This window comes from Vipera berus, assembly GCF_964194415.1.
Source record: "Vipera berus genome assembly, chromosome: 1".
Taxonomy (NCBI): Eukaryota; Metazoa; Chordata; class Lepidosauria; order Squamata; family Viperidae; genus Vipera; species Vipera berus.
In genome coordinates this window covers 132,415,766-132,429,218 of record NC_138202.1, presented here as the reverse complement: position 1 = coordinate 132,429,218, position 13,453 = coordinate 132,415,766, and the positions used below count along the sequence as shown (strand labels likewise).

General features: G+C 44.9%; 1 protein-coding gene across 4 annotated transcripts in view; it reads right to left on the bottom strand.

Annotated features, from left to right (window-relative positions):
* The window catches only part of KALRN (kalirin RhoGEF kinase), a gene marked incomplete at its 5' end in the record, with an annotated part of 564,822 nt that overhangs the window by 201,647 nt on the left and 349,722 nt on the right, over nucleotides 1-13,453 (bottom strand). For all 4 annotated transcript variants that reach the window (XM_081316371.1, XM_081316370.1, XM_081316372.1 and 1 more), the window contains one exon: nucleotides 5,701-5,823. In XM_081316371.1, the coding sequence (XP_081172497.1) occupies nucleotides 5,701-5,823 (123 nt within the window). The remainder of the gene's footprint in view (nucleotides 1-5,700; nucleotides 5,824-13,453) is intronic.

The window sequence follows — 13,453 nt, the reverse complement described above, 5'->3', positions numbered from 1 at the left end:
TATATATATATATATATATATATATATATATATATATATATATATATATATATATATATATATATATATATACATTTTTCCTTAAAACTGTATAATTATAGTAATATAGTATATATATAATTTGAGTAACAAAAAGTGTTACTTTACAAATTACAATCCAACAGGGTTATACCAAAATTATACTTAAGGTACTTAAGTCCTGGACAGTTTACCTGTTGCAATTTAGGAATTAAACAATGAGAAGAGACCAGTCAAGATGCAAGAAAACCAAAAGACAGAAAGAAACCAGGCAATCAAAATGAAAAAGGAATCCCAGAAATGCAATGTATGAAATTTAGTAAAAAGCTCAGCTAAACCAGAAAGCTCTTTACATCTCTCTGCTTGGGATGATCCAATGGCCCAAATTAGTCAAAATCCAGAAGAGCTTTCGCTGATGTATTTTACTACGTGTAGGGTATGTCAAACATGGAAAAGCTACTATATTTGCAATAAAGGGTCGCACTGTTTTTAGGCACACAATGACCTGCAGGAGGTAGAGCAATGAGCTTTTCTTAGCTAAGTCCACTTCCTATTAACCCTATTCAACAGTGGGGATTTTGTTGGTTGTTTTTTTTGTGCCTTTGAGTCACCTCGGACCTCTAGCAAATGCCTAGACATGTGCCTGCAGTTTTTTGGGCAAGATTTTAGAAGGTGATTCACCCTTCCTTCTTCCTTTCTTCCTAGGGTTGAGAGTGAGTGATTGTTAGGCTTTGTGCTAAGGCGAAGCTAGAACCCAAGGCTCCCAGTTTCTAGCCTGGTGCCTTCACCTCTACATCAAACTGTCTCCTCATTCAAAGTATGTGTAATCCTATTAGGCACCATTTGCTATCCCATTCAGCACAGATCCAATCTTATATTACAACTGGCTCTGCTACTAACCAGGAACATCCCTGACTTGTCACGATGCTCAGCAGTAAATAGAGTTAAATGCTTTTTTGGGCAGACAATGGTATTGGGAATTAGAGAAGCTTAAGTAATTAAAAAATAACTCTGAAAAATTCAATATGCATGTTTATGGGAAGAGTCCATAAAGGAAAAATGTATTTCCATATACTTTGGGCTGTAAATGCCAAGAAGAGCTTAATTAATTATGGCAGTAAAACAGAAACTATAAACAAGACAATTAGGAAGAAATGGAGAGAGGAGATGGCTTTAGCTTTCAGGATAAAACAAAAGACTTTATTTTCAATTATTATAATTGTATAATGGTACCTGTAACAGTGGGGTGATGCCTGAGATTACTGGAGGTACAACTGTATCCAGAAGGGATCATATTGGGAAAGACTAAACTATGGGATTTGAAATAATCAGGGACCTTGGAGGTCTTCTAGACCAACCCCCTGCTCAAGCAGGAAAGCCTATACCATTTCAGACAAATGGTTGTCTGATATCTTCTTAAAAACCTGGAGCACCCATAACCTCTGGAGGCAAGACATTCCACTGATTAATTGTTCTGACTGACAGGAAATTTCTCCTTAGTTCTAGGTTGGTTCTTTCCTTGATTAGCTTCCATCCATTGCTTCTTGTCCTGCCTTCAGGTGTTTTAGAGAAGAGGTTGACTCTCACTTCTTTGTGGCAGCCCCTGAGATAATGGAACACTGCTATCATACTACCTGTTATGTATTGGGCTCAATTGTAATACCACGTGGTTAGCTGGAGCAGCTAACAGCTCTCCAGCAATCCAGACTCCAGGTCTCCAGTGCTGCTATTGGCTGTCCCTAGGCGGCAATGGTTGCTTTAAACCTATTGGCTGCCACCTAGGGGCTAGGATATAAATTGCTGCTAGTTGTAGCCTAATTCTCAGTTCAGATCTTGCAAGCAATAAACCATGAGCTTTCCTGAACTCACTTGCCTCGTCTTCATTCCTGCGCGACATATATAGAAAATAGAAACATTGGTGAATACCCTGAAACCCTGTCTCTTTGCGGGCTCCAGCCAAAAGTCAAAATTGTAAAATAGATAGATAGACAGATGATAGACAGATGATGATAGATAGATAGATAGATAGATAGATAGATAGATAGATAGATAGATAGATAGATAGATAGATAGATGGATGGATGGATGGATGGATGGATGGATGGATGGATGGATGGATGGACGGACCGACGGACAGACAGACAGATAGATAGATAGATAGATAGAAAGATAGGAATTCTGCTGGCTGTCAGCAGGATTGTGATAAGCCAGACCCAGTATATGTAATTGTTGATGCTGATAGCAAGGTTTTGAATCCTGACCTTGGCAGAGTATCAGACCCTGAAACATGCTGCCTGCTAAACAGAACTAGGAATTGAAGATACATGACTCCTCAAAAAGAAAAGGTATCAATTCTCCTAAGAAGACAAAGCCTGTTCTCCAGGCTTTGTTGAAAGCAACTCTCCTGCCTTTTAATCTACTTTTCTGCATCTTTGGTTTCCACATTCCTCTTGTTCCTTGCCTTCTGGATAGACTTTCAGCTTGATCTTGGACCAGCTTCCCTCACCAGCACTAAATCTGTTATCTGTTTTTCAGGCAACTGTGTTTTCCAGCTTTATGACTATATCCAGCCCGTATCCATTGTTATCTTAGCAAAAACTGTTTACTGCATTCAACAGATCTCTCTTGGATTTATGACTCCTTGGAAGGGTTTATCTCTCCTCAGCTATAAGAAGTAATTTACAACAAGAGAAATAGACCATTTGCAAATTTCCTCTCTGCCTGCCTGCCTGTGTGCCCTCTTTCAATCAAAGCTTTGCATAGGACATACAGAGTGAATGCTGTTAGTAGCAATTACTAATAATAAAGTTGGAAGGGACCTTGGAGGCCATCTAGTCCAACCCCCTGCCCATACAGGAAACCCTATACCATTTCAGACAAATGGCTGTCCAGTCTCTTCTTAAAAACTTCCAGTGTTGGAGCATTCACAGCTTCTGGAATCAGGTTGTTCCACTGATTAATCGTTCTAACTGTTAGGAAGTTTCTCCTTAGTTTTAGGTTGCTTCTCTCTTTGGTTAGTTTCCATCCGTGGCTTCTTGTCCTGCCTTCAGGTGTTTTGGAGAATAGCTTGACTCCCTCTTCTTTGTGGCAACCCTGAGATATTGGAACATGGCTATCATGTCACCCTGGTCCTTCTCTTCATTCTAAACTATTCATTAATGGTTCTGGCTGATTGTATAGTGAATGTCTGTTTGTCTCTAGGCCTTAATGTGTCTAGAACTCCACTCTATGCATTCAATGTATTTGGATGGAAGATATCAAGGAGTAACAACAGCTAAGTGTTGGGTGCTCTACAGATGGATGATCTAATTTATGATATTCTGATTTGCAAACTGTACATAGCATTCAGAACCTGCTTTACTGATTCAGTGAAGCTAGAGTTATAACAGTGAAATGATTTGCTTCTTGCCTGCAGAAGATCCATAAGTAACATAGCAGTGATACATGAAGAATCATGGTGGCAGTCAGCTGTGAAGGCCATTTTTCAGAAAAAAAATATAGTACTGTTGTATTGGTTTATATTTTATCTGCTGACGGCAGTTAAATGTTAAGTGTCTTGTGTCTAGCTGGACAATCTTTCTGCTCATGCTTTTGATAAATGATGCGGTGTTGCTAAAACCATACATCTGCAATAACGTCACTTACTTACAATTAGATATCTGGGAAATAGTCATATCAAGACCCCTTTTGAGAAAAGCAATCTAGGAACTAAGAACTGGAAAAAGTTAGTGCAAAGACCAGGCACATTCCTTTTCTATATTTTACTCAAGGCATAAAATGATACAAAGGATGTGAATCCTGTCCAGGTATTTAGTGAAATGTTTCCAATGAGAGTAAATATTTCCCAAATCAATAAAAAGAGAGGCTTTAACAATCTTGGATGAAAGGGAGAAATATCCCCTTAGATAGCTATATACAGACATATTGTATATATGCACTTGTCTGTTCATGATCAATTTCAACAGGTCTTTGTTCAGGTTAGCATCATATATAGCAAATTACCGTGGCCAAATGTAGAAGCTGCAAAAATAGCACATAGTGGCTCTTCAGAAAAACCCATAGTTTTAGTTTTAGTTTAGTTTTATTAAATTTTTATACCGCCCTTCTCCCGAAGGACTCAGGGTGGTGAACAGGGCATATAATAAAAATACAAAAATACAAAAGTTAAAATAGAATTAAATTAATGCCCAAAATAAAACAATAAAATATACAAATATTTAAAACCCTAAATTAACTCCCCATCAGGCCAGGCCAGCTTGTTCGAATAAGTGGGTCTTTAACCCGCGCCGGAAGGAGCGGAGATCCGGTGCCATCCGGAGCTCAACCGGCAGTTGATTCCACAGAGCCGGGGCGCCCACAGAGAAGGCCCTCCCCCTGGGGGCCACCAGCCGACATTCTCTGACCGGAGGCACCCTGAGGAGGCCCTCTCTGTGGGAACGCACAGGGCGGAGGGGAGTTGACGCCGGCAGCAGGTGGTCCCCGAGGTATAGAAGGTGAATGTTTTACAAATGTCTTCTAGCCAAGCCCTCTTAAAAAAAGGTTGGGTTTACTAGTACCTACAAGAGCCAAACCTAAGAAGAAATATAAGCATCCATTTATCATGCTCGTAGCAATTCTCTCTTAACTGCTTATAATTCAAAACAGTATAATCTCTAACTTATGGATTTAAATTTGATTTGTTCAATTCCGTCAACATGGCCATAGCATTCAGGAAACTGTTCAGGACTGAAATGGCACATTCAGGTACTGTAAGCAAAGACAGAGCTTGATATCATCAGCAAATTATCTCGCCCTCTTATTTTTTTTATAACAATCAGTTTGGTAGAAAGATGAAGGCTTCAGGTTAGAAAAACAAGGAGATGGTGAGTTCTAGTCCTGCCTTAGGCACAAAGCCAGCTGGGTGACCCTAAGCTTGTCACTCTTTCTCAAACTTAGGAAGGAAGCAATGGCAATACATTTCAGAAATCTTGCCATGAAAACTGCCAGGACATGTCAAGACTCACTCAAATAAAAGATTTAAAAAATGATAGTTTTAACTGCAAATCAAACAATGTTGATATTAAACAATGCCATAGAATAGATCACGAGTGTCACCCTCGCCACATCACGTGACGTGTCGTGACGTATCGCAACTTTTTTGCATTGCCGGAGCTGGGGTGGGTGCGACCTCCGTATGATGCAACCGGCCCATTAGTTTCTGTAATTGATTCCGTGTGTGATGAAAGAGAAAGAAATAGCTGATTAGAGAGCCATTACTGAACAGTGCCAAAAATTATATAGTTTTCTCAGCTCAAAAGTCTTGGAGATTCTTGGCAAGATTGACTTGGAAATATTTTCACAATCGCCATATACTCAGAACAGAACTCAGGATAAAAAAAAGATTGAGATCATGTTATCCTTGAACATTGAAACTGTTTTGATACCAACCCCCTCTTTGCCATGTCTCAAAGTGCAAACCTAAATTATCCCAGTTCCTGTGGCCATTTTCTAGGTCTATTGAACCTGGGATGCTAATGGATTTCAGTCCTCAGATATCCACATGCTCTTTATTTCATATGCTTAAAATGGAATCCTCACCAGTGTCTGAGACCACAAAGATCCCAAACCTGAAAGAAAGCACATTGCAGCGGTACAAAGGTATTCCCAGTTACAGTAAAATACACAGAACTTTCACACATTTACCTGTGCTACTTCTTCGAAATCATCGTGCCTTTTCTGAAGAGCTCGTGCTCTGTGAAGAGACTTCCCCACTCCAGTGTGTTTACTAAGAAAGGCCTCCCCGTGGTTTTCAATCCAGTCCAGGACCTGAACAACAAAGATGAGAGGGAGAAGGAGGGGGAGGGGGAGGAGGAGGAGGAGGAGGAGAATCTATTATTTTATTATTCTTGATTGTTCAGCACACAACATTTTATCTTGAACACCACTTAAAAACTACAGTTTCAAAATGAATTGAGAACGGTTTGAAAAATTGTCTATATTTACATTCTAGACCAGACATGTCAAACACAAGGCCTGGGGGCCAGATCCGGCCCACGAAGTGGTTTCATGTGGCCCGTGAAGCCATCCTGGAAACAGTGATGGAATAGCCCCCACTGCCTTGGCCTTGGCCCAGAGACCCTCCTTCTGCCAGAGACCCTCAGATCTGCCTCACTCCTGCCCAGGCCCCCATAGGCACCCTTGATGCCAACGATGTAGAGCTGGCCACGCCCACCCAGTAGGCCATACGCACTCTAGCCACGCCCACCCAGCAGGCCACACCCACCCAGGCCACACCCACCCGGCCCCCTGAGGGCAACCGCAGTGCTGATGCGGCCCTCAATGAAATTGAGCTTGACACCCCTGTTCTAGACTCTTCATCGTTGCATGCAATCAAATCTAAAATCTTTTTTCATTCTTCATTGAATGTTTATCGGTGCAGCAGGGACCCGGCGAACTCCGATGGAGGCTGTTGGAGGCGGAGGAGCTGGGCGGAGCCCCGAGGGAGACTGCGGAGGCTGCTGAGGCGCCTGGAAAGACCTTGATTTTTTTTGCTGAAGCTCCGCTCAGTGTGGCTCCGACCGGCTGACCGTTTGTGCATCGGAGGTCCCGAGACCCCTTCCACGGAGCCTGGTGGTGTTCCTGAGATCTGTGACGCCCGGATTAATTGTTTACAGCTCGGTGATGCCCCGGAACGCCTTCCCGCTGCTTGGGGAGCTGCGTGTTGTTAGATTGACTATGAATCGCGGCTTGGAGCGGCGGGGGCGCGAAAATGCTGGAGTGGTGGAGACGTCGTTTAGCTGGTTTCCGAGATGGCTGACGGTGAAGGGAGTGGGCCTCTCTGATATGGTGACCTGGCCTGGTGGTGGAACGCGGACGCTGTTGCCTCGGACATCTGTGAGGCAAAACTTTATCTCTGCGCCGCCAGAAAATCATTGGACCATGTTGTGGTTTCCCTTCTTGACTGACTATCATCCAGTCTTTTCTGCAACATGGAAGTGACTTATGTAACCAGAATCTCTCCTACCATTTTGTGACCATGCCGGCTTATTAATCCTGATGTATTTCATAGATTCTTTGCTCTAACTCCCTCCCCTTCTCCCCCCTCCCCTATAATAGAAGGCCCGGGTTGTAACCACTGTGGGAGAGTGGTTAGGTTTTTACATCTGCTGCCTCCCAGAGGTGAGAGCTCTGGGGGGTATTGCTCCCCCGGTTTGTATGTATCAGGTTGCCCCCCGGCTTTGACCGCCGTGAGAGGGCGGGATTCGATCTATCCCGGGATTTCCCAGCTCCAGTGGCAGTGGAGCTGGGCTGGCTCCCTGGACACTTGCCTTCGATTTATTTATTTTGAGATCCTCCCATGTTGAGTTTGATCTGGTCTGCCTTGCTGTTTTTTTTGTCGGACTTGTTAAGATCATGCGTCTGACTTATTCGAGCACGACTTTATTCGCTCTCAGGGGGGCCCCCCCATCCTGGGAGCGACCCGCCTTACTTGTTACACCTCCTCTTGATGAAGGGCCCGAGTGTTGGGACCCTGAGAGATGGCTGGGCATGGGTAGGGGCCTCCGATATAAGCCAAATAGGAGGCCCCTGGTTAGTTTTTTGGTTAAATTTTTTAGGAGGTTAGGGAGGGGGGTGGGAACTTCTTTTGGTTGTTCGGATATGGGGGGCAGTCCAGCAACCATTGTTCAGGTCAGGGCCGGGATTGATCGCGGAGGGGAGGAGCGGAGGTCGGTCGCCCCCGGGGCTCCAGGGCAAGTCGTGGGAATGCCTATTCCCACGACGTTAGGGAATGGCAGCAGGTGCAGGAACAGAGGGCCGTATCGACTCCAGGGAAGGCCTCTCCGCTACTTGCAAGCGGTGAGGCGTTCCGACCCTCTTGTTCTACCCCGAGGTCCCGGGAGTGAGGATGTGCAGCCTCCTGAGCTCCGGCTGGTGTACCTGAATGCCAGGTCTGTCGTTAATAAAGCTCCTCTCGTCCGTGACTTGGTCGAGGGTGAGCAGGCGGACCTGGCTTGCATCACGGAGACTTGGTTGGGCCCAGAGGGCGGTATTCCTCTGGCTGATCTCTGCCCACCAGGTTTCCGGGTGCTACACCGGCCTCGGGCTCAGGGTAGGGGTGGGGGAGTGGCTGTTGTTATGAGGGAGACCTTAGCTCCGCGGGAGGCCACCGTTCCGCAGATAGTCGGTTGTGAGTCTCTCTTCTTGAGATGCGGCCCTGGTGCGCAGTTGGGCTTGCTGCTGGTGTACCTTTCACCTAGTCACGCAGCAGCAGCCCTGCCTGAGCTTCTCGATGTCCTCTCTGGGTTGGTGGTTGAGTTCCCGAAACTTATAGTTTTGGGGGACTTCAATCTACCATCTCTGGGAGGATCATCTGAGTTGGCTCGGGAGTTCATGGCTTCCATGACGGCCATGGACCTGACGCAAGTAATTTCAGGACCGACTCATGAGGGAGGCCACACCCTTGACCTAGTTTTCTTATCTGGGCGGTGGTTAGATGATCTTGGTGGGGGCTCCCCAATTATTATGCCCCTGTCATGGACCGATCATCATCTCCTGCGGCTGGTCTTCCGTTTTGCCACCCCCCGCCGTGGGTGTGTGGAACCAGTTAGATGGTACCGCCCCAGACGCTTAATGGACCCCGCGAGATTCCAGGCAGCGCTGGGGTCCCCACCTGCCTCCCCCACTCACAGCTCGGCAGATGCCTTAGTGGAAGCTTGGGAAAGGGCAGCCACTGAGGCTCTTGACCGAGTTGTACCCTTGCGGCCCCTGACCCGATGCAGATCCCGTCGAGCTCCATGGTTCTCCGCGGAGCTCCGGGAGATGAAGCGCCGGAGACGGGGCCTAGAGAGCGGTTGGAGGTCCAGCCGATCCGAATCCGACCGATTGCGACTAAGAACCCATATTAGGTCTTATCTCGCTGCGATAAGGGTGGCGAGGTCTAATCACTTCGCTACCCTTATCGCGTCCGCAGATAATCGCCCGGCCGCTCTGTTTAGGGTGACTCGCTCCCTCCTTAATCAGGAGGCGAGGGAGGAACCCTTGCAGGGTCGTGCCGAGGAGTTTAACAATTATCTGTCGGACAAAATCACTCGGATTCGGACCGGTCTGGACTCCGACTGGGCAGAGTCTGGCGATCAGGACGCGGGTGGTCTTGTCGATATCACTTGGGAGGAGTTTGATTCTGTGACTCCGGAGGAAGTGGACAGGATTATGGGGAGACTGAGCTCCACCACATGTTTATTGGACCCGTGCCCTTCCTGGCTGACTTATGCAGCCCGGGAGAGGACACGCAGCTGGTTCCAGGCAGTTATATCAGCTTCTTTGAGTGAGGGTAGCTTCCCTGCCGTCTTGAAAGAGGCGGTGGTGAGGCCCCTCCTCAAGAAGCCTGCCTTGGACCCAGCTGTATTGAACAACTTTCGTCCGGTCTCCAACCTTCGCTTTCTTGCGAAGGTTGTTGAGAGTGTGGTGGCGCACCAGCTCCCTTTGGTCCTGGATGAAGCGGATTATCTAGACCCGTACCAATCGGGTTTCAGGCCCGGGCACAGCACGGAGACGGCATTGGTCGCGCTGGTGAATGATCTCTGGAGGGCTCGGGACAGGGGTCATTCCTCTGTTCTAGTCCTATTGGACCTCTCAGCGGCTTTCGATACCATCGACCATGGTATCCTGCTGCGGCGTCTCAGGGGATTGGGAGTGGGAGGCACGGTTTTACAGTGGTTCTCCTCCTATCTCCAGGGACGCTCGCAGTCGGTGTTGACAGGAGGGCAGAGGTCGACCGCGAGGTCTCTCGTTTGTGGAGTTCCTCAGGGGTCGGTCCTCTCGCCTCTCCTGTTCAACATCTATATGAAACCGCTGGGTGAGATCATTCGTGGCTTTGGAGTTGGGTATCATCAGTACGCTGATGATACCCAGCTTTTTCTTTCTACCCCAAACCACCCCAGTGATGCCCTCAACGTGATGTCCCGTTGCCTGGAGGCGGTTCGGGTCTGGATGGGGAGGAACAGACTTCAACTCAACCCCGACAAGACCGAGTGGCTTTGCATACCTTCATCCCGGGTCTATTCGGATATTCCATCTCTTTCTATGGGGGGTGAATTATTACCCCCCGTAGATAGGGCTCGCAACTTGGGAGTCCTCCTAGATTCGCGGCTTACCTTGGAAGATCACATGGTGGCCGTGACTAGGGGGGCTTTCGCCCAGGTTCGCCTGGTGCGCCAGTTGCGGCCCTATCTAAGCCGGGATGATTTATGCACGGTCACTCACGCGCTCGTGACCTCTCGTCTAGACTACTGCAACGCCCTCTACATGGGGCTTCCCTTGAGGACCACCCGGAGGCTCCAACTGGTACAGAATGCAGCCGCGAGAGTTGTGTTGGGAGTTTCCCGATACTCCCACGTGACACCTCTGCTCCGTGAGCTGCATTGGTTGCCAGTTGTCTTCCGGGTGAGATTCAAGGTGCTAGTAATGGCGTTCAAAGCCCTCCATGGCATGGGGCCGGAGTACCTCAGGGAACATCTGCTGCCGGCATCAAGCTCCCTGCGCCCTGTGCGTTCCCACAGAGAGGGCCTCCTCAGGGTGCCACCGGTCAGAGAATGCCGTCTGGTGGCCCCCAGGGGGAGATCCTTCTCTGTGGGCGCCCCGGAGCTATGGAACCAGTTACCGGTTGAGCTCCGGACGGCGCCCGATCTGCGCTCCTTTCGCCGCGATCTGAAAACATACTTGTTCGAGCAAGCCGGCCTGGCCTGAGGGGGGATTGGTGGGGTTTTTATCATTTTTATTGGGGTTTTTATTATGTATCAATTGTATTTTAATCGGGCATGCATTTAATTATTTTTTAATTTTTGTAAATTTCTGTGTTTTATTCTTGCCCTGTACACCGCCCTGAGTCCTTCGGGAGAAGGGCGGTATAGAAATGATAATAAATTAAATTAAATTAAATTAAAGTATCGTCCCTGAATTCCAGCCGTCTGCTGATTTCTGGATAACTGTCACAGACTTTGAAAGAAAAATGAACTTGCACTATTTTTACTGGAATTTTTAAAAACAAAATACCAATGAATAAATTAATGAACACTCTTGCCTTATTTTCCTGTGTAAATACAACTCATGTCTTAAGATACCCATTGACTTAGTTCGCAAGGGCATGAGCATGCTCTCCAATAAGCAAAATACCTAAACTCAGAAGTGGAAGGACAGGTACTAAATGTAAGTTGTGGAACTGGGTATGTGTTAGTTGAACAGTGCTAAGGTTGATAACGCTACCTAGCATTATAATATATTTATACAAATCGTATTGGAATTCAATGTATTTCTATAAGTGTTTAGGGAAAAAAAACCCAAAGTGGCAAATATATCACCAAACTTTCAAAAAAAATTTTTTTTTCAAAATTATATACGTTTTCAAATTGTAAAATCATTGTGCATCGATAATATTTCATATGTTCACATTTTTAAAAGGGTTAATATAGGGATGTCATAAATACAAATGATACAAAACAAAATGAACATACGTTGATGTATCAGAAAACCACAGTATTCTATATTGACCATTATTCCCAAGAAATATTACCACGAGCTGGGTGGGTGATGCTCAGAAATGTGCTTACCTGTGTTTTGAGGTGGGCATGAGCCATCAGCCTGGCGGGTGTTGGGTGGCTACTGATGATATCAATGTCCCTGCCTGAGCTAGTGTACTTCACCACTATACCAGTGAATAGCAGTGCATGTAAGATTTCAACGTTTATTGAATAATGTCTTCTAATTACCAATATTAAAATAAATCCATCCAGCTTTTTTCAATCAAAATACTTTTTAGGGTATTTGGACAAAGGCAGGAGGCTATAGATATATTTTATCGAACAAATTTATTTTAAAATTTTTGAAAAAGCTGTTATATTTGTTTAAAGTATTATAATGCAATGTGTGTGTTTGTGTGTGTGTGTGTGTGTGTGTGTGTGTGTGAACGTGGTACTAAAACATAAAAAAATATAGTTAACGTTGCTTGGATCTCTTACATCTTTGTAAGATAATAGAAAAACAAACATTGTAAAAGAAACTCCAGACGTTTTCCTTTCAGAAAACATTGTCACATTTCCAGTATTTGAGGGGCTGCCACAAAGAAGAGGGGGTTACGTTATTCACCAAAGCACCAGAGGGCAGGAGAAGAAACAATGGTTGGAAACTGAACAAAGAGAGAAGGAATTAAGGAGAAACTTCCTGACAGTTAGAACAATTAACCAGTGGAACAGCTTGCCTCCAGAAATCATGGGCGCTCCATCATTGAAGATTTTTAAAAAGAGGCTAGACAGTCACTTGTCTGAAATGGTATAGGTTCTCTTGCTTGAGCAGGGGGCTGGACTAGAAGACCTCCAAGTTCCCTTTCTATTCTATTCTATTCTATTCTATTCTATTCTATTCTATTCTATTCTATTCTATTCTATTCTATTCTATTCTATTCTATTCTATTCTATTCTATTCTATTCTATTCTATTCTATTCTATTCTATTCCTATTCCTATTCCTATTCTGAGACAGTGAACTGCAACAAAATGTGAGGTTCCTGTAATCCACCTAGAGCCAGTATTTGAACATGGATTGCAACAGAAAGGATTTTATAGTTTCTGACTAACTTTGTTGACATTCTATTGATATATTCCTTAGCATCCTACCTGTCATTGGGGAGTCTTTTGCCTTGCATTACAATTCTAAAACTGAACATTGGGAGGCCATATTACTTGAAAGGGATTAAAAACTGTTCAATAAGACCCAGATTGGATCCTGCAACATTATCCTGGGACATGTATATTCGCCTTATTTCATGGCTGCTCAGTAAATTCACATACTCATAAAGAGGAAACCATTATGTCTTATTTATGTCATGCATTCAGTTTTAAGTCTGAAGAAAAAAGATAAGCAGCCTAAATTTCATCTAGATCCCTGATCCTGAGCCAAAGCCAGAAGACATTCAAAGTTTAAAACTCTTCAGGTTCCTACCACCTAGTGCCTATTGTGCCATTACTTCTACTTTGTCAAGAAATGCACCAAGCAGGTAAGGATCATCTATTTCTATTTACAACTGGTGGATTAAAAGGACAGAACTCTTACAAAGCTTATAGAAGGCAAAGGCTCCTCCAGAGTTATCCTTGGTACTCCAGCTATTTGTTATTTGGAAACTAGGTACACAAAGACAATGTTCCTAAGAAAATTGCACATCACTTGGTGTTCTGTTCTTTGAGTGAAAGACACATCCCACATATCTATTGTTAGAAAATACATTTATAACCAAAATATGATTTTCTATTGAATTCTTATTTTGGATTTCAAAGGAAGAGAAAATCTGTAGCTCGGGATTGAACTAAATTCTTGGTGAGCTCTTGCTGAACTGAGTTGAACTGTGGGTTGAACCAAGTTAACAGAATGTATGTGTAAGAGCTTACTTTTCTCTACACTGAATTTCA